This window comes from Molothrus ater, chromosome 3, assembly GCF_012460135.2.
Source record: "Molothrus ater isolate BHLD 08-10-18 breed brown headed cowbird chromosome 3, BPBGC_Mater_1.1, whole genome shotgun sequence".
Lineage (NCBI taxonomy): Eukaryota > Metazoa > Chordata > Aves > Passeriformes > Icteridae > Molothrus > Molothrus ater.
Window position 1 is genome coordinate 50,165,995 of NC_050480.2, and position 26,524 is coordinate 50,192,518.

General features: G+C 40.9%; 1 protein-coding gene across 2 annotated transcripts in view; it reads left to right on the top strand.

The window, feature by feature from the left end:
* The window catches only part of ARFGEF3 (ARFGEF family member 3), a 96,688-nt gene extending 71,088 nt beyond the window's left edge, over positions 1–25,600 (top strand). For both annotated transcript variants that reach the window (XM_036379416.2, XM_036379419.2), the window contains 8 exons: positions 8,462–8,590; positions 9,121–9,297; positions 9,841–9,955; positions 10,722–10,824; positions 11,366–11,497; positions 13,658–13,788; positions 16,579–17,809; positions 18,505–25,600. In XM_036379416.2, coding sequence (XP_036235309.1) covers positions 8,462–8,590; positions 9,121–9,297; positions 9,841–9,955; positions 10,722–10,824; positions 11,366–11,497; positions 13,658–13,788; positions 16,579–17,809; positions 18,505–18,696 — 2,210 coding nt within the window. In that variant the 3' untranslated portion in view covers positions 18,697–25,600. The remainder of the gene's footprint in view (positions 1–8,461; positions 8,591–9,120; positions 9,298–9,840; positions 9,956–10,721; positions 10,825–11,365; positions 11,498–13,657; positions 13,789–16,578; positions 17,810–18,504) is intronic.
* The last annotated feature ends 924 nt before the right edge of the window (positions 25,601–26,524 follow it).

Below are 26,524 nucleotides of genomic sequence, written 5' to 3' on the forward strand. Positions count from 1 at the left end.
ATGTACTTATTTTCCCAAGTAAGCTTTAATTTCAGTTCATTACCACCCAGTGTAACTTTCCAAACACCTTCTGGATTGTTTTTCACTTGCGTATGGTGGATCCAGGCATTCTGTTCTTTGTCCTTGATTAAAAGTGGTGAGAAGCACTTGGAATGGTCCTTCCACTGTGGCTCTGCAAAAGAGTTGACATATACATAGTCTCCAGGCTGTATGTCATGTACTGGTCCATCTAATTCCCTGCTCCAAATCCCAGCCAATGCTTCTCAATTTCTGAGTTGTTTGTTTAGGGCCATCGTGTAGCTGTGTAGGGTTTCTTCCCCTGCTGGGGTTGATGTTTACTCTTGTACCCCCTATGGCCTTCCATATAATATCTCAAAAAGGACTTAATTTTTCTTTTGTCCTTGGTTTAGTCTGGATTCTCAGTAATACTAACGGAAGAGCCTGGGGCCAAGGTAATTTTGCTTCTTCCCATAGCCTTATAATTTGTTGCTTGATTAAATTATTCATTTTTTCCACTTGGCCATTTGACTGGGGATGATATGGAGTATGAAGTTCCCAGTCTGTGCCCAATTGGCAGCTAATTTGCTGTACAATTTTTGAAATGAAGTGTGGCCCTCTATCTGAAGATATGGTGGCTGGGACTCCAAAGCATGGTATACTGTTATCTCTTGTAACAGTACTTTAGTTACCTCTTGCACCTTGGCAGTTCTGGAATTAAAGGCTTCCAGCCATTCTGAAAAGGTATCTGTCAGTACCAATAAATATCAATACCCCCTTTCCTGGGAAGTTCTGAAAAATCAGTTTGCCACTGTTGCCCAGGCCCATAACTTCTTCCAATTTGTCCAAGTTTTGATTTGGGAATATTTTTGGGGTTAGTTTGGAGGCAAAAGACTACATTATTTGGTCACTCGAATAGCTGTACCTTGTAAATTTCTGGCTACAGTCCTATCTATTAAATAATTATACAAAGTGTCTATTTCCCAGTGGGTTTTCTGATGCTCCTCTTTTAATAGTGACCATAACAAATAGGAGGGGACTACAAGTTTTCCTTTCCCTTCTTGTGTAATTGCCCATCTTTCCTGCTTGTATTTCCCATTTTCAGTCTCAATAAGTCTCTTGTCCTTGTTATAGTTTGGCTCACCTTCTAGAGAAATTTGTCCATCTGGAATTAAAGCTGAATGGGATACACTCCAGTTTCACTCAAATACACTCAGAGCTCACTTTCTGGTGTGCCTTTATATGCATGATAGCTACCTTCACAGGTAGCTTTCCTTTTTTTAAGCCTGTCCTCCACAGGGGGTGTGTTCCTTGCCCTTCCTGATACACTAGAAGCCCATACCCCAGGAAATACCTGATCCATTATTTTCTTGTTAAACTTTTCTTCATCTTCAGTACTGGTCTTATTAATTGTTTCATTAATTGTAACATTAAACTCAACATTTCTACATACTGTTGGTCTTTAACCTCCAAAATAACCTCCCCATATTTAAATATGATTTTTATTTCTAGCTGCTCCAACAAATCCCTACCCAACAGTGCCTTTGGAGTGTTGGGCATATACAAAAATCTGTGAATTCCCTCTTGCTTTCCAAGTTTATATTTTAATGGTTTGCAAAAATATGCTTTTTCAGATTGGCCAGTTGCCCCCTTTACCATAACACAATTGTCTATTATAGGCATTAAAGCTTTATTTAACATTGAATATGTTGCTCCCATGTCTACCAAAAACTCCATTTTCTTTCCTTTGTTCCCTAGCTTGATTTTAACCAGAGGGTCCACTAGGGTGAGACCCTCCGGTCACCCTCAGTCTGCTTTGACCTGCGCAACCACCCCTTCCCTTTGGGGTTTCCTCTTCTTTATTCATCTCCTTCTCTCCGTTCCGGACATTGGTTTTTCCAGTGGCCAATTTTCCTGCACATTGATCTTTCCCAAGCCGAGGCAGACCTTGTTTTGGTGGTCCTTGCCCACGTCTCCCTTTTCCTCCTTCTCTCACTACTTCTACTAGTTTTCTCATTCCTTGTTTGTATCCTTCCTCTCCATTGCTAAAAATCCTCCATGTCTCTTCTAATAAGTTTTCTAAATTTCACCCCATTGGCCCCTGGATCTTCTGAAGCTCATGCCTAATGTCCCCTGTGGACTGAGTCAAAAACAAATTTGCTAACTGTTGCATCCCGTCCTGAGAATCAGGATCTAAAGATGTATAATGACGTATTGCCTCATGCAAGTGATCTAAAAATTCAGAAGGACTTTCAGAAGGACCTTGTCTCACTTTATATAGGGCTGGCCAGTTTATGGTTTTAGAGATCGCCCTCTCCATTCCTTTTATTACAAGGTCCCGATAATGTTCCAATTTTGCCAAATCTTCTGGTATATTTGGATCCCATCATGGATCCTGGAGGGGAAAAAATTCCTTAACACCAAGTTGTGATGTTCTACAAGCATCCTCTACTAAATTCCCTGCTGTTTTCAAAATTAACTGCTTCTCTGTCTCAGTCAAAGCATCTAACAGTAATTGAATGTCAGCCCAATCTGGGTTGTGTTGTTTCATCATATATTTTAATCATTTAGCCGTGCCTATCGGATCACTCTGGTAGTTCTTGGCAAGCCTTTCCCATGTCTGTAAATCAATAGTAGAAAATGGGATTTTAACTAACATCCTCCTTCCTTCAGGTCCTACCGCCCATAAAGGTGCTTGTATTATTTCTTTTGTTTGTTTTCTGGTCCAGGATACTGTGAGGCCATTTGGGGAGGGCTCCTCATCTTCACTGTCACTAATAGGTAATGGAGGATATAACACTAGTGATGGTTTATGTGATTCAATAATAAATGGAGGAGCAGACAGCTCAGCTTATTTCTTTAATGCTTCCTTTACTTGCTTCCTAGTCCAAGATGCTATGGGGCTATGTGGGGAAGAAGGAACTGGAGTTGGAACTAGGGTCTCCAATCCTTCCGAGTCTGCATCCCCTCCTGATCTCTCTTGTCTTTTGGGGGAGTTTTTAGGGGGAGGCCTAAACAGATTGGCTAATTCCTGTTCTTGTGCCTCCTGGTGAGGATGGGTTCAGCGTTGATTTGTTGAACAAGTACTGCAACATCGTTTGGGTTTTCCTCTATTTTCTCTATTTCTTCTCAAAGGCCAATACCAGGAGATTAGAGGGAGGTTTAATTCTACAATCTCTCTGCTGCTCAGGATGATTCTGGAGAGTAAAGAACATATCAGCATATGTTACTTCCTACCATTTCTGTTCCACATCAGCTGCAATAAAGTGTCATAGTCTAAGGTTCCAACCAGTGGCCATCTAACAACTCCTTCTGGCCTATAAAGTGGCCACCATTGTTTACAAAATGGAATTAAATTCCTTTTATTTTCAGTTCCTCTGTAGCCCACCAATTCTTTCCAGTGTGCCAAATACAACCCAAGGGACTAGCCTTAGAAATTTCTTTACTCTGGTTAGTTCCCATTTTTCTTTTCCCAGCACTTTATCCCAACTCTCTTTGCCTAGATTTGAAAGTCTCAGGGTATAAAAATAGGCTGAGCACACTCAGCTCTAATTACTTCTGCTGACTTCCCTAAATTACCTGAAACCCCCTTCTCCAATGATTCAAACAACCTGTTACTTCTGTGGCCCTCACGACCGGTTGCCAATAAAATCTTTATAGATCTCTGTGTGGCCTTTGTCTCCTTAAAATAACATGAATGACAAAGTGACTCTCTTGATCTCCTCCACCTAAATGTCTATCTGTACCACAGCTCTTTACACTGAATGCAGCAGAAACAAACACAGAGTTCACAAGGGCAGCCCTTTGGACAAGCAACCTCTACAAAACTCGCTCTCCTCCAATTTCTATTTCTATTCATAGGACATCTCAGCTTCTTATTTCTCACTCTCTCTACCTAAACTTTGCTTCACAAAATCTCACAGTCTTTTCCCATTTTTCTTCCCACACAACCCAATCTTCGGGTACTAAGTGTGACTTCGGACATACCAACTTTAAAATCTCTGGTTCAAAATCAGCTCAATTAAGGTGTTGTTTCCACTGGCCCAGGACACATTCACTTTGCTGCCTTGCAGAATATCAGTAATATCATCGTACACAAATATTATATTACAATAACACCTATGCACAATGCCGACCTCTAAATGAACCAGGGGCTCCAGAGAAACGTCCACAGAGGCAAGCTATTCTATGTATCCCTTCATGAAATTCTAAACTCTCTACTGTAGGAAATTCCCAATCTAAAGACACTAAATGGCCACCAGAAGTCTTATATAATCCTTCTAGGTAAACCCATTTGTTTCTTCTATCTATTCCATGATTTACTGGAGTAACAAATTCCCATGGATCAAGTCCGAACCACTGTATGAGAGAGATTCCTTTAATTCTCTTAGCCATGGTTGAAGTGCAGCCCACATGTATACACGCTTCACTGTGCACACTCACCACACCTCCCCATTTCCCTTCTCAGGGGGAAAATGTACCAAAACTGCACACAAATCTCAAAACCACACCAGCACTCTACACAGGCTTCTCTAGCCCTAGGTCTCAGTTGACCTTTTGCCCATAAATTGTCCTTGTCTGCCCCTCGGCAGAAATAATAGCAGCCTTCTCCACAAATTCCACACTGTAATTAATCTTACACAAAATATTGCTCTCACTACAGTCAGGAATTCCACAAACAAAACCCCGTATCAGATATCAGAACTAAACCATTGAATTGACCACAGAACTAAACAACCTGGGGTTGTCCTTCCAACTCATTTTGCACTGTTCCCAATCTTCTTCAAAAATATCTAAATTATCGGGACGACCTTTTCCACAGACTAAATTCACTATCTCAAATTCAGTACATGCTCTCTCCCAGTAATAGTACTGTGGGAATTCTGATTCCAGGAAATATCTTGGGCACACAGGTCTCCACCTGTAAGATATACAATACCACCTTCTATGCCACCTCTTGCAATGAAGAAGGACACAAGCCTAGTCCTACCCAGGTACCCAATAGGAAATTGTCAGATTACACAAAAAGCAAGGAGTTATTCCTGGTCTTCTCTACCTCCACAGATTTCTGATATAATCCTCAGCTGGGGTAACTCCCAATCAAAAGCTAAATAACAGTTCGTTCAGCTTGAATATCTTCCCTCTAAAAACACCCTTTCTCTTTCTATCCTGTTGATTTATAACAGCCCAGTCTCCTCCTATAGCCAAGAACTCGTCTGGTACAAGCCCAAGCCACTTAGAGAGTGCCTCTCTGGACAGTCGAGCCCTTGCACCTCAAGCCCAAGCTTCGCCAGCCACCTCTAACAATTTATTAAAAATAAACGTACATCACAGTAAATACAAAAACCAAAACACCAACTAAAAAAAACAACTAGTTGCAAGTATAATTTTTGACACAAGATAGCAGTGTTGTCTTAGAAATGAGCCAGTTACCAGCTCATTGCAACTATACCTTTTGACACAAGATAGTAGTATTACCTCAGAAATGCACAATATCCCTCAAAAACAGTGACAACTATGATTTCCAATAATAAGAATCAAAACCCACATATTTCATCAAACGCACACACAGATATAGAGTCAAAAATAGCAGTAAATAAAAGAATAGCAGCAATACAAAGGAATTTGCCCACTTCACCCCCAGAACTGCTAGTGGGTCCCCTTGACATGGCAAATTACCCTTGAGCCAGCAACCAAATCCTTCAATGCACACAAGGCCTCCCCTGTGACTTACCAACTGCCCCCTCAGCCATGCGTACATACAACTTAGAGACTAATTTCTACAATTATAAACATACCCTTTGTCCGTAATGCCAGCGGTTTTGTCTGTCCCCACAATGAGCAGACAGGGAGCGGAGGTCTCTCCAGGAATATCCCAGTGGCTCCAGGAATATCCCAGTGGCACCTAGAGGCATCCACAGCCTGGTCTCGCAGTAAACAGGGGAGAGTCCTGCCGCAGTTGCCAAAATGATGCACGGACAGAAGACTCTTCAACTAATTCAAGTTGAAAAGTGACATGTTTATTCAGCACGCTGGGCACACTGGGAGGTAGCCCTCCAAAGATGTGTGTGAATTTCCAAAACTGTAGCTTCTCCATATATCTACAAAAGCTCTACATAGTCATAAAGACATACAGACACCTATACATATGCATCACCTGCCCCCACTTGCTATTACAATGAGCTGAATGTTCATTACGGCTGCGCAGTCATCTTCTTGAATTGGGTCAGTGGGCTTTGAAATGGGTCAGTGGACTTCAGAAGATGAAGTAAGAAGTCTTCCTCATGGTAAATTCTTCACCTTTATCTGGTTGCCAGGACTTTGTGACTCCTTGGTCACGGTCCAAACTCCCTCTCCTGGGCCCAATCATTGTTAGAAGCCAGGTGTATTTGTTGTTCCTACCCTTTTACAATACTTCATATGTTCTCTGTCATTTCTAAGAATACAGCTAAGTCAAATACATGATATATTGTCTTCGCTTCAGTTATCCCCATCTGGTAATAATTACTCTTTTCTTAATCTCCTTGTTAAACCCCTAATCAAAATATATGGCCTTCATCTTACTAGCTACATTTCTAACTTAACCCCTTGCTTCACAGTCACTTCTGAATATGTGGACTATTGGGCTGTTCCAACCAGGCTGCCTTTGTAAAGAGTCAGCTGAAATCTGGCAGAAAGCAGGCTGACTCCGGGGCATTTCATTCATGTGCCTCACCAGACTGGCCCTTGGTACCACCTTTATCTAGACTCTTCCTCCACATGGATTGTCCTGTTCCTGCTACCCTGGATAAAGGAGAGAAAAGTTGCTCTCTGAAACCAGAAAGTCACAAGTACTAGTTTTTCACAAAACAGCCTTTTACTTCTTCCTGTGCTGGGTTTGGTTTGGTTTTTCTCTCTCAGGGGATTTTAGGATATTCACCTGGGATGTAGGAGATCCAAGTCATTGAAGCCTCTGCTTTGAATCAGACTTGGAACTTGACCTGGGGTCTCCTCACCTCAGCTGCCTACTGTTCTGAAGTGACGCTGCCAGTCAGTCTCTTGCTGTCAATAAAAATACCACCCTGCAGCAAATAAACCTTTTGGTTCTTGTCAGAGCTATGCCCTGAGACTGTGACCCGATTTGTTATTTACATGGCAATGGTGTCAGAATGTTGCTAGGCAAACTGACTTTACAAAGACACAAGGCAGTCTTCACCTGACACTCCAGTGCTCAAAGTCAGTAGCAGGATAAGGCAAAATGTTTTAACCTACTTTGGCATATTTGCAGTGTATTTTCATACTGTACTTGATTTCATGCTGGACTCTTCAAGAGGGTGTTTTAGAGATACTCAGTTCTCCCAGACTGGAAAATGTCCATATTTCACTCTGAGTCATTTATGCTGTTTCCTTATTCAGAAGGATCATTAAAGGCTAACTGACTCAAAACAGGGCACAACACTGCCCTCTGAAAGTGGTGTGAATAAATAAATCCTCAATCTAGTTACGAAGTAATGATTCCGCTGTTTTTTCCTTGTTTCTCAGGAAGATTCTTGCAGTCAGCAAGCTCAGTGAATCTTAAAAAAAGTTCCTTCTTGTATTGATTTTAGAACATAATTAGCTAGCAAGCATCATTAAGATACAGACTACATCAGCATAGCTACCACTGACAGAGAACAGGAACTTATTAGTGAACCAAGGTAAAATCCATTTTAGCCTAATAAACCCTTAGCCTTTTAAGGAGACTTAAGAGTGTAATGTGTAAGATCCTTCTAGTTGTTCATGTTATCATGAGGAACTAGCTGATACTTAAGGGATCTGTGAAAAATTAAAGGGCAGCAATTCCTAACCATCTTCAAAATTTTATTGAATATTAGTTGTATCCTGTAATATTTTAGGGGATATCTGCTTGCCAGTGTAGATGAGAGCTCACCTGTATCCTATCTGCTCTTCTAGCAGTTGTCCAGCTCTGTGACCTCTTCAACATCTAAAGATGACATGTGAAGCAGCCTAATCATACCTCATGAGGCATTTTTACTCTTCAGTCCTGAGTACCAAATAGAGCCAGTTAAATTATGGCTAGTCTCCTCAGGAATCTTACTTTCAAGCATAACCTAAGAAAGTACAATCTATTCTGAGCAGCATTTGCAATGGTAATGAGATGAGGTTTTATTTATGTATTTTTTTGGGATGTTTTACACAAGGTTAAAGACACTGAGCTAATAGGAATAGTAAAGTATGACCAGAATAAGGTGTGTATTGATGTGGAAGGATGGGACAAAACACAAACTTGACAAAAAGGGAGGGAAAAGGAAACCATCATTTCAAAAATGGCTATTGACCACAACCATTACCTGGCAACAGTAAACATGCAAGAACCATGATCTTTAAGTTAATTAATTTATTAATTTCCATAATTTCTGAGGGCAAATTTCACCTGTGTCAAGCAGTATCTTATTCATGGTTTTTAATCTTTCTCTACTTGTAGGCCTTATCAATGTCTGGATTATTCTACTGGAAGAATTAACAACTGCCATATCCAACTGTCCCCGTCAGCACCAGCCTCCTACTTTGGATCTGCTCTTTGAATTGCTAAGGGACGTTGCCAAGACACCTGGTAATGAAAGGGCCTGATAAAATGTGAGCTAGTGGAGTCCTAACCAAACCTTTTAGACTCCTAAGCCATTTCTGTAAAGTATGTTATTTGTGTTAAAGCTGCACAGAGGCATTCTCTGCTAGAAAGGGATTTCCTCAGAGCTGATAAGTTGTTCCACTTAGTCCATCATTCTGTTGACAAAAGGCATCTTGTAAGAGTATATTGAACATATGCTTAAATTCATTGCACAATAAAGAGGTGTGGTACTCTATCAATGTGCTAGCCACAGAAAATGTTTGCTTCATGTCTAGCAAATGGAAGACAAAATTACATAATCCTGCAGATCTGCTGGGAAAGACCGCAGGTAAACAGTTGGCTTAATGTACCTCATAACTACATCCAAATTTTGCCATTCTCACCCCACAAAAAAGTTTCAGAACCTCTTTCCTTCAGCATTGCCTCAGGCTTCAGCTTGGAAGAAGTTAGCAAATTTACTGAGTATGTAGGCTTTGTAAGCAAGTACATACAACCATTATTGTGTTTATTTTAAGGACCAGGATTTGGCATTTATGCAGTTGTACATCTTCTTCTTCCCACGATGTCTCTTTGGCTCCATCGCAGCCATGGTGACCACTCTTACTGGGATGTGGCATCTTCTAATTTCAAGCATGCCATTGGCCTTTCCAGTGAACTTGTAGTGGAGCACATTCAGAATTTCATACACTCAGGTATGTCATTGTAGTGTTATTTTTACTGTCATCAGTGACATGTTGCTGAATAGCTACTTGAGGAGGTGGTTTCATTGCTTTTTTGGTTGCTCAGGCATAAAATAGGAGGAGAGTTAAAAAATTCTGACTGGGATTTTTTTTCTTTAGAGTTTAGAATTTTGGGGAAAAAATTGTAAGATACTTATGGAAGTTATTTAGACCAGGCTCCTTCTCAGAGCAGGGCTATCTTCAAAATTAAAAAATCATAATCTTTAGTATATTTCCAAAAGAAGATACAAAGACTTTGATCATAAGGAACTAGAATATCAGAAACAGGATCTAAGATAATTTCTCCTGTACCACTTCAGTCCAGTCATTTTGTATTGTTAACCTAAAAAGGATGTTCTTCTTTCAGCTTGATGCAGTGCATTTTTCAATAGCTGCATAAAAAGCATTTGGTTTTGCAAATTCTCTGAATAGCAGTAAGTGTAGCAAGACTGTTTATCTCTAATTATAATGAAAAGGCAATGATGTTAAAACCAGTCTGTGTTTTTTTCCTTATAGATATTGGTTACGAAAATATGATCAATACTATGTTGAAAGATGTTTTCAAGTTACTGGTAGCCTGTGTAGCAGAACCAACAGAAATTATTTCCAGAGTTGGCTGCTCCTGTATCAGGTAACCCAACCTGTTCACTCTTAGCACATTCAAAAAAGATGTCTATGTCTTTGAAGAACTTGTGGGCTGATAAGTCGGTTAACATCTCAAAAGAAGTCTACAATACCTCTTCGGTCTTTTTAGGGGAATAAAAGATTTTACAGTCATTAACCTTTTCTGGCTGTTTTCAGTGTGCTTCAGAACCTGTGATGTTAGGCAATACTACATGCATGATTCTCAAAAAAAGCATTTGCATAGTACTTATATATAGTTAGTCAATAATCGATCCTTAAGGAAAAGGGTCTTCTCTTGGCATTCACAGGTCTTTAGAGGCAATTAGCACCTTTATCAGTCTTCAAGTTATTACAGTCATAATCAAAATAAGCCGTGCATTTATACAGTTACATAGTGTGTGGTTCTTGTGGCAAGATGTCTACTTAAAGAGGAAAAACAAAGGAGAAAAAAAAGTTAAAACTATAGTGTAATTACAAAAATTGGTCAGGATAACAACTGAGGAGATTGGATAACATTAGCTAGCTACTGAGTAAGCCTTTTGTTCTGTTTTCATAGATTCATAGAATGGTTTGGGTTGGAAGGGACCTTAAAGATCACTTAGTTTCAACTCTCCTGCCATGGGCAGAGAACTTTCCACTAGACCAAGTTGCTCAAAGCCCCATCCAGCTTAGCTTTGGACACTTCCAAAGGGTATTTTCAACCTTCTCCTTTTAGGAGTAAGAATTGTCTAGTTCCTTCTTGAATGTGGTAGCATTTTCCTGTGTCCTTGCAGGTATGTGTTGGTGACAGCAGGGCCTGTTTTTACTGAAGAGATGTGGAGGCTTGCATGTTGTGCCTTGCAGGATGCATTCTCTGCCACTCTGGAGCCAGTAAAGGTAAAACTGCCATTTTGCTATCAGTCAAAATGTAATCATACAATGGATGCACTAACTTTTGACAAGTTGATAATTTGTCAACTCCCAATTAAACATGTTGGATCAATAGTGGAGGTTGAAATCAGTTTTTCTAAATGTATACAGACCACACTAGTAGCTTTCAGTTCAGACTTATTTTAAATTGCCTTGCCAGTATGAAATCAGAAGAGTTCAATAGGTGAAAATTTCCCTTTTGATCAATTTCTTCCTCTGGATTTACAAAACTAGGTAGAAGACAATGTTGCTTTGCTGCTGCATGCTCCATATAGACTAATTTTAAATTCACTGTCTGTTTTGTAAACAAAAAATCCTGTGAAGTCTTTGCAGACCAGCATCCATAAAAAGCTGCCTTTACATTGGATCTATTAATTCTAGATGGCAGGTGACCAGCTGGTGGGATGGCAAAGATCACTGAATCTTGTATTTCACACAAACAGGCTGGAAATGGCAACAGTCATTTGTTTACTGCACAGTGAAATTCTGATGTTGTGTCTCCCTGTAGAACCTGTTGGGCTATTTCCACAGTGGTACTGAAAGCTTCAGTGGAGATGCCTGTGAAGTGAAGGTGGCAGCCCCCTCCCTCTCACCAAGTGCCGAGGCTGAGTACTGGAGGATCAGAGCCATGGCACAGCAGGTACTGACAGATCTTTCAGGGGAAGTCAGAAAACCTTTTAAACTTGGAGTTTTCTTTATGAAGGTGTGTTTTTTACACCATCTTCCTCACCAACTGTACAGGCAAGGACTTTCTCATCACCAGGCTAACATCAATTGTCTAATAGTAGGATTCAGAAAAATTAACAAAAACTAGGAAAAAAAACCACAGAAAACATAAGAACTGTCACCCTGTAGACAGGAATTTGAAATGCCTAGGATGGGAAAAAAATGCATGGGTATCTAGAGAAGACTGACAATGATCCTACTGTGTAATGTAATTTTAAAAATTGCCAGGATACATTAGTGGAGGTGTTTCTGATAGAGAAAGGGAAATAGTAGTGTCACTGTGAATCCTCATCAAGAATGTCACATAGATTTATGAATACTCTGTTAAGGAATGATAAATTCAAAGGACAAAAATTGCACTAGAACAGAGATGGTGATATGAAAATAGGAAAACAAGATTTGATTAACTTATCCAAGCATTTTTCTCTATAAATACCTAGGTATTTATAGGCAAAGAAGAAAAAGGGTTACTGGGAACTAGAGGATAATGCTGACATTTAACAAATTATTCACTAACTCCTAATCAGAATCAGCAGAGCAAACTTGGAACCTTCTTAGGGTTCTTTTGACTACAATGAAGGTTATTCATTCTGTGAAAGTGGTTATATGAAACAAGTTCTTTGAAATACAGCAGACTGAACCTAATAACCTGCAGGGTACCATAAAACTGTAAATACCATATGACAGTTTCAGCCTGGGAAAGCAGATAGATTAAAACAGCCAGCAGATGTTGGTGTCAATTTCTGACTTGATAAATCATACTCTGATGCTGCTTGAGAATCTGAGACACACAGACCAGGACTGGTGATCACAAATAATGTGGTAGTGGCAGACATTGTTTGAATAGAAAATGTGTTTTAAATTAAGTTTTAAAGATGCAGAACTTAAGAAAGCAGGCAATGTAACATTAATACTTTTCTTGTAGACACTATCAGTGGCACTCCCTGAGTCCTCTGCAGTGAGGATTTACTACAACTATGAAGCTACAAAACAAAGCCACAGCAATTGAGAGTTGTTGCCCTGTTTCCCACTGAACTGAGTTTGGTTGGGATGGAGTTAATATTCTTCCTAGTAGTTGGTACAGTGCTGTGGTTTGAATTTAGTATGAGAATAATGTTGATAACACACTGGTGTTCTAGTTGTCGCTGAATAGTGCTTGCACTAGGTCAAGGACCATTCAGTTTTCCATCCTCTGCCAGGAAGGAGGGACACGAGAAGCCTGAGGGGGAGCATGGCCAGGACAGCTGTGGAGACTGGAGACTGGCCAGAGGGATATCCCATACCAAAGAGTGTCATGCTCAGTATGTAAATGAGGAGAGTTGTCTGGCAGGGGCTGCTCAGGGACAGGCTGGGCATCAGTCATTGGGTGATGAGCAACTGTACTGTACTGTACAAGTTTTATTTCCCTCTTTTTTTCTTTTTTGGTTGCTCTTTTTGTAGTGGTGGTGGTTGATTCTACTGTATTTTATTTAAATTGTTAAACCACTCTTATATCAACCCATGGGGTTTATCTTTTTTTTCCCTGATTCCCCTCCCCATCCTTGAGAGAGATGGGGTGTGGGGTGTGGTAAGTTCATGGCTGCTTGGCATTTAGTTGCTGTCTGTGGTTAAATCACAGCACACCCCCAAAGGATTGCATATTAGGTGTCTGTTGTATCTTCATGGCTGAAAATAATCCTTCCAACAACCAACCTTTCTAGGTGCAGCTGGCTAACTGTGCAAACAGATCCTTGTCTCCACTGTACGTGGTGCTTTCAGATAGAAGCATACAGACAGCAGAAAGCTTGGTTTGGCATTTGGTGCTGTGCCTTAAACAAATTCAAAGAAAAATATGTCTGTCCTTTGCCCTGCACCCCGCTAGATGTCTGGAGGCAGCCCATTGCTGTTTTACCAAAGTAGCATACTCCAGGAAAGGTCTGCCTGGGGGGATACCTTGCATTCTCTTTATCAGGGTAAAATAATTCAGAATGACAGATATTTCACACTGCAGGAAATCCTATTCCCAGCCCCTCCCCCACCCCAGACCCACTGCAAGTGCTAAACTGATTGTTTTATGTAACTTGTTGCTTTCTAGGTCTTTATGCTGGAGACTCAGTGCTCCCCAAAAACCCCGAGCAACAAGGAAGGGTTTGAACATGCCCAGTCATGTGTGCTCATCATTGACCTGCCACCAGATAAGAAACCAAATGGGCATAACCAGAGAAGGTAAAATATCTTCCACGGAAGACACTGTGTCACTTAAAGCAAGATAAAAGTATTGCTGAACAGGAAGAGATGTGAACTGAGCCTGGTAAATCATACCTCCCCATAGGGCTCATCAACAAAAACAAATACACTGATCAAATTAGGTTTTGTGACACTGTTGTGGTTTTAGTGACAGCTAGCAAATGCAATGTCTGCTTCACTAAGGGTCTTTTAAATTCAGTATTACTTGGTTAAGAAGGTAGAAAAAGGTAATGGATGATCTGGGGCATTATAAACTGAAGAGACCACATCCAAAACTGCAAGGCTGTCAACACTGAGCTAGGGAGCGTTGTTTTTGCTTGGCACATTATTTTTGTGGAAGTCTTTCTGTTGTGTTACCACCTGAAAAATTCCTCTGTTTGCACTACAGTCTGATCCTGTAAAAGAATATTTCCTTTTGCTTGCACGTGGTTGTTTAAACAACTGCTGTACCATCATTTGGGCCAAGAATCAGAATTCTGCATTCAGGGTTTGTGTTTGTATTGCAAGGCATATAATGGCATGGCATTGTCTTTTACAAGATACCAAACATGGTTTTATACCATTCAAATCTAAACTACTGCTTGCAACAAGGAGCCAGAATGTGATGGTCCTTCTTTGGAGGGACAGGAAGAAAGACCATGCAAGATGTCTCTTACACTGCTGTACAGAAGTTTTCCCCTGAGAGCAGGTGCTCTGTTGCCTCACCATCAGAGAACAGGCCCCTGCACAGAGACAAAGAAAGCTTAAAGGTCACAGGTTAAACCATTCCTTTACAGGGGGAAATATCTACTTTATCCAAAGGCTAGCAGGTCATTCTTCTTGTTACCATGAATGCAAAGCAAGACTGGAATATTCACCGTCTCATAGCACCTAAGGCCATGCAATCTAACAGGCTGTGTTTGTAAGGGCAGCAAGGGTCTTGCTTGTCTTAAAACAAATAAATAAAGCTTGCAATTAATGCAAACTCCGAATGCTCTCACACTGCGCTTTGTCCAGCCAACTGCTAAAGGTGTATATGCCCATAGCCAAGTGTTGTCCCAGCAATGCTCATCACCAAAACACAGCTCACAAGTTGACTGTGCCACTATTTTCATATTATTTGCTACAGCAGTGCAGTAATATGGCAATCATGCATGATAGTAAATGTGGCCTTTCCAAAAGTTTTACTTTAACCTTAGCAGGGTTTCACTTCTCCCTTTTGGTTTTGTTTCCTTAATGCTGCATCGTTTCACAGGAAGCTGGGGTAAGGGAGCTTTTCTTCTTCCTGAAAAATAATAATATATTTCAGTTTGAGACTTTGGACAGAGTAAGAAAATACTATCCTTAACCAGCTTTGCCATTGTGTTTTCACATGTAGTTCTCTACCAGTTTCTTTTTCTTTTGGGTTTGAGCAGTACTTTATACTGTCCTTGTAAATTGCTTTTTTGGCTATTACAAGGAAAGCAGATCTCCTTCATTCCTGACCCTGCTTTTGGAACAGGATTAGTTGCTTGAAATCACTGCAAGCTCTCATTTAACTTTATACATGCTCTTAAGAGCTTTTTTGAGTCAGAGCTTCTAATGATTTTTACAGCAGAAAACTACTTCCCCATAAAGAGCTCAACTGTATGTGCTAATCATTAACATTTTATCACTGACTAATAATAAGACAACTAAATCTTAATGATGTATCAGCTGTGTCATGGTAGGCAAAGTGACACAGGGAATGTAACTGGATAACAGTTTTTCCTGAACTTTTTTAAAAAATGTTGTATTCTGAAAATTGGGTTTTAATAGGATTTCTCAAAAAAAAAAGGCTTTTTGTCTTGGTGTTCCAAAACACTTTTGAAAGTTGTTTAATGAAAGCAGTATAATTTTTGCAACAAAAATGTCAAAGGTCTACAACTGAACTTCTCATGTTACATGAAGATTTGCTTTGAATTGACCTAAAACTTCAGTATTGCAAGCAAACTGAAAAATCTCTTCCTTACTTGATAGCTGTGCTAATTAAAACTTGACCCATCACATCAAAGTATTATTGTGTGCATCAGCTTCATTTAGAACATTGTCCTGTAATCTTACACCTTTTTAAAATACTTTAAGATAGGTTTAATAATAGATCTTAAGATAGGTTTATAATTTGAAATCCATGAGATACCAAACAACAATCCTGTCTTTTTTTCCAAGCCTTGCTTGCCTGTAAGCCTCTCAGTGTTATTTACTGGTGAAAGACCTGAAAACTTTGGTCAGAGGCATTTACCATTGTTGTGTCCCCTGTGCAAATCAAACATCAGTGAGGGCTAAAACAACTCCCAGCATCCTTCTAACAGGAGCACAGCTAAGAATCACCCAGTATCGTAAGTGAGGAACAGGGTTAGGGATAGGTATGTCCATGCTAGGTTCTCAGTGTTCAAGTTGAAGTCTTAAGAGCAAGCAGTGAAATGTGCCTTCAGCCAGACTTCAGCTTCTTTGCATGCCGCATTGCACTGCTGATGTTTCTGTACATGTTTCTTTATTGGTTGGATACCTCTTCATGGTTTATTTTTAAGAAGTACTCCTGGGCATTAGCGGAAATGGAACCTGAGTAGTAATCTAGTTTTGGCCCCAATTTTTCATGGCAAAATAAAGATTATCTGACATGTTGGTAGAAGAATAATTTGTGTGTTAATTAATTCCTCAGATATAGCTGGCCGAAATATCTTAGTGTGCTTTTATTCTTAGTACAAGCACAATGCACCATTTTAATATTCTGTGATTTTTTTTTTTTCCTTCCATGCTTGGTTTACCAAGTATTCCTTTCAGGACAATAGTAGTGAGCTTGCTGTCCCACCAAGTACTGCTCCAGAATTTATATGACATCTTACTGGAAGAATTTGTGAAAGGCCCTTCTAACTTGGAGGAGAAAATGGCAATACAAGTACCAGAAAACAAGTTGGCTGGTTTTCTCAGGTACATCTCCATGCAAAACCTGGCTGTGATCTTTGACTTACTCCTGGACTCCTATAGAACAGCCAGAGAGTTTGACACCAGACCTGGGCTGAAGTGTTTGTTGAAAAAAGTGTCTGGCATTGGTGGAGCTGCCAACTTGTATCGCCAGTCAGCAATGAGCTTCAACATCTACTTCCACGCCTTGGTTTGTGCAATCCTGACAAACCAGGAGAACATCACTGCAGAGCAAGTGAAAAAGATCCTCTTTGAAGATGATGACAGAAGCACAGACTCCTCACAGCAGTGTTCTTCAGAAGATGAAGACATTTTTGAAGAAACTGCCCAGGTCAGTCCCCCACGAGGGAAGGAGAAGAGGCAGTGGAGGGCTCGAATCCCATCTCTGAGCGTCCAACCGGTCAGCAATGCAGACTGGGGCTGGCTGATCAAGAGGCTTCACAAGCTCTGCATGGAACTGTGCAACAACTACATCCAAATGCATCTGGACCTGGAGAACAATGTAGAGGAGCCTCCAGTGTTCAAAGGTGACTCTTTCTTCATTTTGCCATCTTTTCACTCAGAAACCTCCACCCCATCAACTGGAGGGCTGTCTGGAAAGGACACACCATCAGAAGATGACCGAAGTCAAATCAGGGACCAGCTGGGAGACAGCTTGACGCCTCGAGGAGGGAGTGGAGAAATATTGCTGCTACCCCCACCCCTGAGTCCTAAACCAGAAAAAAAAGAGCAAATCAAGAAAAAAGAATGGTGGGAGAGTGCTGGTAACAAGATCTACACCATAGCCACTGACAAAACCATCTCCAAGTTTATGACAGAATACAAGAAGAGAAAGCAGCAACAGGCCATGACATCCTTCACCAAAGAGGTCAAAGTGGAAAAGAAAGGGGAACTCCTGGGTTCAAGAGGACCAGACTCACCTGTACTCCAGCGGCCTCAACATCTTCTAGATCAAGGTCAAATGAGGCATTCATTCAGTGCTGGTCCAGAGATCCTGAGACAAGAGAAGAGACCCCGTTCAGGGTCCACAGTCAGCTCCCTGAATATATCTATTAGGGATGCAGAGGCCCAGATACAGGTAGGACATTCTTGTAGAAGGCTAATAATAATAGCAATATATAAAAACATTTACATTATTATAATATTTTTGTTCAATATTGTATTATATAATGAAGTCCTTATGACGAGGACTGAATCTTTAGGAGCTGGAATTAATAAAAACCTGATTCTGCCCTATTAAAAGAAAGTCAGTTTTCAGCGAAGTGTCATCAGGCATATATACTAACTCAGCTGTCAAGAGTGCTTCTGTGGCTGGGGCCGAAGCTGCCCTTAATCCTGAGAACTCACAACCTACAGCAAACTCATTGCTTACTGCTATGGGCTGTAGCCCTCTGAAGGCTTTTGAAAATGCTATGCTGCTTGACACATTGCTTTTGTACTTAAGAATGGGATTTTTTGTTAATTCCAGAGAAAAATAATGGTTTCTTTTGCTAAACAAAAGCTTGTTTTTAGCATGTCCAAGTGAACAAATCAGTTAAAGCATCAAACTTGACAGGTTTTGTTCACTGTGGGACAAAAAAAAGGAAAGGGTGAGCATGATACCTGCAATACAAAGTCAAGTGATTTTGGAACATTAAATGAATATGCTGGCATTACTCAGTCTGCTCCATGAGGCTGCAGCCACCAGATACCTTATTTTCTGCCTCAACCACTGGGCTCACCTTTTTAGAAAGGTCTTCTAAAGAGGTTTTCTTAAATCAAATTTCTTCGTAGGCATGGACCAACATGGTGCTGACAGTTCTCAACCAGATTCAGGCTCTGCCAGACCAAACTTTCACAGCCCTGCAGCCAGCAGTGTTTCCCTGTATCAGCCAGCTGACTTGCCACGTGACAGACATCCGTGTCCGCCAGGCAGTACGGGAATGGCTGGGAAGAGTGGGCCGAGTTTACGATATCATCATTTAAACCAAGCTGTGCTCATTGCAAAGGGCAGAAGACATGCAAGGTATACAGCAAAGAAATACTTGGGGTTCATTAATTGCCTATTTGTTGGTGAGAAATTAAGAAACAACGAGCTTGTCAATTTATATTGTCTGTCCACCTGAGATTGTGTGTCCCTCACTCACACTAGCAAAGGAAGCAAAGCATGAGTCTGTTTAGAGGATCTGGCATGGCCCCAGAACCCAGAACCTGTCTGTTAATCAGGCTCCTACCAGAAGAGGTGCATTTCATTGCCTTCATTTTAATTCAAATTTGCAGCAGTGGGAGCCACCAGAAACTGCAGCAGAACTTCCGCACTTGAAGTTAGCTGTGAGTGCAACTGTCATGGGGGTGTCAAACCAGGTCAGTAGAGCTATTTAACTTAGAAAATAAATAAACAAATCCAAGTCAGTGAAAAGGTGAGGGCTATAGGACAAGTAAGAAGGTGACATTTTTTAGGGTAACATCTTCCCTTCAAAAATTGGCATGAGAAAGGATAAAGATTATTGAAGTAACTAAATGTGTTGCTCACTAGAGAAAGTGGAAATTTATTTTGCTCCAAGAGGAGCCTTTGTAGTCACATTTGGAGTAGCTAAAGAATCCCAGGTCTAAAATGGGTGAACCAAGCACAGACTATTGATCCTTTCATTGCTCTTATGGAGTATTGCTCAAAGAGAAATGGCACTGTCAAACTGCCCTCTTTGCAGCACCACACTGGCTGCCTCTTCACCTATGCCTACAGCTGAGCATTTTGCCACATGTCTAATTCCCTCTAAGGGCAAAAGGAAAGTTTGTTTTGCTCTTTCCTGTGAAGCTGTGGGGAAGACACACCACAGCAAATACCAGCATGTGCCAGTATCCAGCATTCAACTAAGCAGAGTAAAGTGCTCCAGTTTAAACACCACTGCAGCTGTTATTCTGCTGGAAATTTATGTTTGCTTATGTCGAGCTGCTGTAGCCAGGAACACCCTTATCACCTTGGTTAAAGGTCACTCTACTTGGAGCTGAAGCAAGATGGAAAATGGTATGAAAGGGAGGTATATTTCCTGTTTCTCTCTCATTTCTTGTCTGCTGCTGTAAATAGAAAAGGACATAGCCTCATGGAGGTACATCCCCCCTCCATGCAGCACTCCTATTGGGACTATTACAATTTGCTGTTATTAGTAAGAGGGAAGAGAAGGGGGAGGATTGACTATTGTGTTGTCAAATGCATATGTGATGCTTTTCACACTATACAGAGCAAGGGTTACCTTGCTGCACAAGTTATGTCACAGCCCTTGGGACATTTCATCTCATACTCCTATCATCTCATACTCTTATCATTTGTTGATAACTTGTTGAAAATGAGTTAATTTTAATTTTGGGTGACCCCTTAATGCTGTTCTCCAAGGCTTTTAAAATGTGCATGCCAACTAAATATACAGCTTCAGTCCCTGCTCCAAAGCATCCTTACAATGTCATCTCTTTGTGTAAGGCCTGGATTTTGCAAAACGAACTGCTTTTAGCATCTTAAACCTGGAAAAACAGAGGGAGCCAAGAAGCTCCACTGAACAGCCATCTCCCAAGCTGCTTTGTTTACAAAGAGTCTGACACTATCCTCCTGCCTTTCCCTCCGCTGCCTTCTTCCCATTTGTCACCTGCTAGTCTTGTGCAGGGAGTATTTGTCCCATTACTTTCTGTAGTGCCAGTCACGCTGTTTCTCTTGCTTTAAAAAGTTCCTTTTGCTAAATTGTTTAAAGGACATTAAAATTCTGTAAAAACACCTCTTTTCTACCACGTAAACTGACTTTATTAATTACTAATTTAACAACGTTTTCAATTGTCAATTTTCCCCCAACAGTTTTAATACTTCCTCAGGGACAGGTTAGATTATGCTTTGGTATCTGGGAGAGCAGTAGCACAGTTTGATTTCTGTTGCCATGTCTTTCTTATGCATCTTTAGGTAGAGTGAAAGTTGGTTACATTCTTTGTTAAAGTTTTTATTTGGCATCTATACAGAGCTGCTTTTAAAGCAGTACATTAATTAGGCAACAGCAGAAATCAGAATAATAAACCATATTCAAAGCAGCCAACTCTGATGGTTTTAATTAAAAATGCATTGAATGGATGCAAGTCCTTGCTGTACTGATCTAAAACTAAAGCAAATTCCTAAATTATGTAGGGGAAATAAAATTGATAGCAGTACCAGTGAAATCATTCAGGACTACAGAAGAGGTCCCAGAATCTAGGAAACACCATGGTTGCATTGTGGTTGCAATACAAAATCCTTCTGTAAATCAGTAAAAAAAACTTTAGGGGTGCCAGTACCATTACCACCACTTCCCTCAAGCTCATGAACACAGTATAACCTAGTGTTACCTGATTAGCCACCATCTTGGCCTAAAATGTAATTTCCTTTTAACTATTTACATTACAAATACCACATTGGAAAATGAGGACAAGTAAATTTGCTGTGTTGCTGTTGGCCTGTTTTGAGCTTTGTCCTTCAAATTATGCATTAAGTGCCCATTGTCACCCTCAGTGCCTCTGCTCATTAAGACCCCTCCCTAAAAGGTCATAAGTAACTTTGAATAATTCCAGAAATGTAATTTAGAAGGAGGGGAGAAGGAATATTTGATGCAGCAATTATTTACAGAGCAATTTAGAGAGCAAGGTTCAGCATGTGCTGCTCTTCCTTTTCCTTGTGTGTATAAAATGCTAGCTCCAGGTGAGGGGAGCAGCCCATGGCCACTTCAGTAACCACAACCATGAGATGTAGAAGTTAAAGCTTTCTGATGCACCTTCAAGACATAAACAAATAAAAAATATTAGTTGGTTCATCAGATTCTCAGCATTTTTTCTGCTAGTTTAGCTGTAGACATCAGTAATCCCCAAAGAAGTAGAATAATAAATGTGTGATGTCACCATTTCATAGGTCCTTTGTGGCCTGTTTCATGGCTCTTGACTGCCAGCATGATGCCTTCAGACCTCATAAAGCAAGCTTTTAGCCCAAAGGAGAAGTCTGCCAGAGCAGTCCCAGGAAAGGGGGGCTTGCATCAGCCTGTCCTAAGCTTCTAGAAGGGGAATTCCTACACTGCACACCCCAATCATGTCCATGCTACAGTGGCTTTTCTGCTTTCTGCTTGTGAGTGGGGAAGCCACTCAGTCAGTAGCAGTAGTAGTCCTGGTATCCATGTGTGTATCCCATTCAAATCCTTGCTGTTAGCTCTATAACCTCATGAGTGGCAGAGTATTGGCAGCTTTACTGTTGAACCAAACACTTGAACATTGAGCAAACCACTCTCTCTGCACTACAGCCTGAGCTTGCTCTTTGCCTTGGTAAATGACCACATTCTTCTCTTTTCTTGCCCTTACTTTTTTTGGTCACATAAATTTCTATAGGAGCTGAGTTTGGGTTGTTTTGTTTTTTTTTTTTTAACTGGCCAGTTGTTTTTAAAAATGATTACCCAGTAAATTTTGCTCAACTGAAATGCTTTAAAAAAGAAGATGTGGTAGCTTGACATCCTTCTCAGGTACCAGAGCTGCACCTTTGCTGCCTTTGCCTAATTCACGTTGCCCTCCTCAGGGCCACCGCAGCCAGCAGAGGCAAGGACATCTCATTTTAAAATCTCGTAGGCAATTGCTAACAGAGAAAGTTGCTGCTGCCCAGCATCAACTACCTTTAAGCACATGAAATAGCTCATCACTGTGCAAATATTTAAAGCTGAGAAAAGCAGAGCACTCATCAGGAGAGCAATCCTTTTCCTACAGAACAGGGGCAGGGTTTGACCCCAACTTACACGGTCTCAGGTCATTGCATATGTTTGCACTTCATTCTGCACTGTGAACATATGCAGTCATATGAGATGATTGACATGTATATGTACAGATACCTGTGGCTCCAATCACTGCCATATTCTGGGTATCCAGCATATTTTCAGAGAGCTATCCACATTAGTAACATGCTTATCTGCTGTTTTATGTATTTGTGTCACACCAGCAATGGTTAACATGGTTATTCTGGTACCTTTTCTGAGCATTCAGCAGCCATTGAATTACCACCACTATGTTAAAATAGAGTTGTAATACTTTCCTAGGGATAAACACTCATTTGAGAACAACTGACTTAATTTACTATATAGAAATAATTATTAGAAAAAGATTTAGACAGATCTGGGCAATACTTTCCTTGTACAACTCCCAGCACAGGCAACACAGCTTTTGCCTCATCACAGATGAAAAATTTATGTCATCTGCACTGTGGCTTGCTCGTGTCAAAGCCAAGCACAGTTTACACCTGTGACTTGTAAGGTGCTTTCCCTTTCAATTTGAGCTTCAAGTTTTGTTTAAAATTTAAACCTTTATGTAAAATTCACTGACAAATCCTCACTCACCAAAGATAAAACCCCCACCTCTAAGTACCATGTGCAGTCTTCACCTGTACTTTATATAGCAGCATCTCAGTGTTGGTATCAACACTGCAGAGCCCAGCACAGCACTGGCATGAAACCCAGTGGCAAACAAGTTAGAAAGTAGAGTCCAGCTCCATGTTCTGCCTCCACTTTGTACCTTTCTTCACGGTTTGGGCCCACACTCAAAGTGCCAAAGCTGTCAAAATCTATGGAGGTTAAGTAGCTAGGGATCTTAAATACTTAGGACTCAGTCCTTGAATTCTTCAGTCCCTACACACGGATTCACAAGTTCTCGGAAAGGGGAAGTCCTGTAAAGTTTTTTGTGTCACCCTCTCTGCTGCTGTCCTCCATACACCTCCTGCTTGAAAAATCTACAGGAACCAGCACACAGTCCTACACAACCCCGTACTGCAAAACTAGAACCCTCACTTTTGTACAGATCCAGCAAGCCAAAGTGATTTATTTTTCACCTAGCTCATCTGTATAGAAGCCTGTTGAGAAATTGTGCATGTGGTTTGGCTATTGCCACCTTCAGCAATCCATTCTAGAAATAAATGCCATTTCTCAGTGCTAAATTGTTTTTAATTTACAAAAGAAGTGAAGTGCTTCCTTCTCCCCCCCCCCCCACCTTTATACTAACGTATGTCTAAGGTGTCTAAGCAGACTATTTATTCATTACTCCAGTCACAGTAATTTATGGGAAGACCTTTGTGCAGGTATATGACATTAAATAGGTTTTTTTCAGTTGCTGATCAGTCCACAGTTGTTAAAGAAGTAAGATGATACCATCAATTTACCAAAAGAAGTTTCTCTTCTTTTAGTGTAAAGGACCAATTTACCATGCACAGAAGCACAAATGTTGGATTTTATGCAATGTAGATAAAAGCATGTGGCAGCTAGTGATCCCTCTTCACTGAGCCTCCCTAATTTGAGCGGAGCTTCTTTGGGATGTCACCAAAGGGTCTCAGCAGCCCTCACCAGCAACATGCCTGGGACTCCAGAAGTTGTACAACTGCAAGGAAGAAGTCATTTCCACTAATTCCCCTCAGAACACATACTTTAATGTGACACTAATATGATACTAAACAAACAGTTTTGGCCAAACATTTAAAAAGCCAGCAGTGCTGCCTTTTTAAAAAGAAAAAATGAAAACACACATGGCCTAAGTGTGCATCAGTCTTTTCACTTAGTGCTCAGAGGTCTCCAAGCTGAAAACTAAAAGCAGAGGGAAGAAGAAATGCCCTAATTCTGTGGATATTAGTGGAGCTATTCTGTATGATCCTGGATTAATGCAATAATGAGCTTGCCTGTGGAACCAGATCCCTCAAATTCCAATTTTTGGCAAAATCACAAGTTGAGGTTTGCATAGTCTACACTGCCACATTGAATCAGGGAGCTGAGTTTATGGAAAGCATTTTTGGTTAAGAAACATGGCAACAGGATCTATTCAATCCTTTTACCCCAACATCCCACTTTTCAAAAGGTAGTTTATGTACTTTGGTAAATTTTGTCTGACTCCCATGGAGATCAGGGCCCTGTTTCCTGTCCATGCATTTGGTCTATCTGGGCTGTGGTGAAGCGCCACACTTCCACAAGCAGCACGCTGCAGTGAGAGAGCTGAGCTGGCAGACAGGCACAGGTACACAGGTTCAAGCAAGGGACAAATATCTCCTCCACAATCAGGATGTGACCCCTGCGCCCCCCACTCTGCAGAGGAAGACAGGACTTGATACCAAAGGGAGAACAGCAGGAAGGGCAGAGCACGGTGGTGACAGAGCCTGTAGCATATGCTGTTTGCTATAGCAGATGGGAGCAAGGGATTGAAGGTGTGCAATGACAACAGCAAGGACCTTCTTTCAGTTCCCCCCACCTCCTCTTCTCTGCCTCTTTCCCCTCCCCCCACTTTTGTCATTTTTGTGAGACTGCAAACATACTTCTATGGCCCTTCAACCAGAACTGAAAGCAAGCCAAAGGGAGTGGACACTCCGTTTCACCAAAGATCTAAGTATTTTCTGTTTGAAAATTTAAAAAAAAAATCAAATTCTATTTCCATGATGATGGCTGCCAGAGGAAGCATTTTACCACAAAACACGATTCCCAGGACTTAATCTCTCTAGCTGTATATTCAGGAGGAGCCAATAGTACTTCTTTAGAGAGACTATAAATTACCTTGTCAAACAAGTGCTTACATTGGGTTTACCTTCTGCTGAGTTCATACCTATCTGCAATTCCTTGGTCTCATCCATGTTTCCTCCCTCTACCTTTCTGCTCTTCTTCAGAAGAACACTTCCCCATGTCCACCGTGTCCTGTTGTGCCGCTAGCTTTGTATGGTCCTTGGGTGTCCAGTGGTTGGGCAGTCACTGTCAGCTGGCTTGCAAATTGTATTTTGTGTATATTTTATTCTGACTGAATTCTGAAATGGAAATATTTTAAAACAAAAAGTATAAACTATTTATGTTGCTTGTGTTGTAGAATAAAGATGCAAATGCAAACTAAATTATGCTTTGGTTTTTTCTAATGGAAGTTATTGTACAATTCCTGATGAAGCAAAGGAACAGAGCAGAGAAAGGACCTGAAATACTTGTTGTGTACTAGCAGGAACTGCAGTTTTCATGCATGACCTTGGGAATTTAGTTACTCTGAACTGCTTTGTGTTTTTGATGGAAACTGAGATCTAAACACTGACAAATGACTCCTACAGCACTTCTAGCAAAAGTCTGAGTTTGTGGGGTGGAGAAGGATGAAGCTACTGAGATAGTTAAAGGTGCAAGTAGATGCTGTGCAGAATTTTGATGCATCTAGACAGGTGAAACATTTCTCCCTCTTCAGTATTGTCCTCAGTATTCTCTCTTAAATGAGGAGAATACTGTTGGCTCTGATTTCATTAGAGATGGATTGCTCAGAGCTCTCATTCACATCCAGACTTTTGTTGGGTTTTTAAGCTGGGCATTCCCTGACCACAGACAGTTTAGATAACACTCCTCAGGTGTTCCCAGTAAACAGGTGCATGGACGCTGCAATGTTTCATTCTGCTAAAATGAGAGCTCAGCAAGGGTTGTCCCTGTCACCTACATCCCTCTTTTGATTAGTCAAACCAAAGATTGCTCCTGTTGAAGAAAAACCTTTAATTTAATGAAAATAATAAACACCTTCTTTACAGCAGTCACCCCTGCTTCTGTATGCAGCCAAAATTTAGGTACTGAAGGAGAAAGGGTTTGCCAGTGTCCCTTTCAACAGAACTGCCATGGGCTTCCTGAAAGCAGGAGTGTTTCAGTGACAAGACATAGCATCACACAGCAAACCTTAGGATACACCTCTCTGTGGTCAAGGATGCTACCCACAGCCCAAAAGCAAGCTTTCCACATAATCTCAAGAGGGGAAAATGCAGCCAGCTTTCCACCTGGCCCCACTGGGGTCTCTG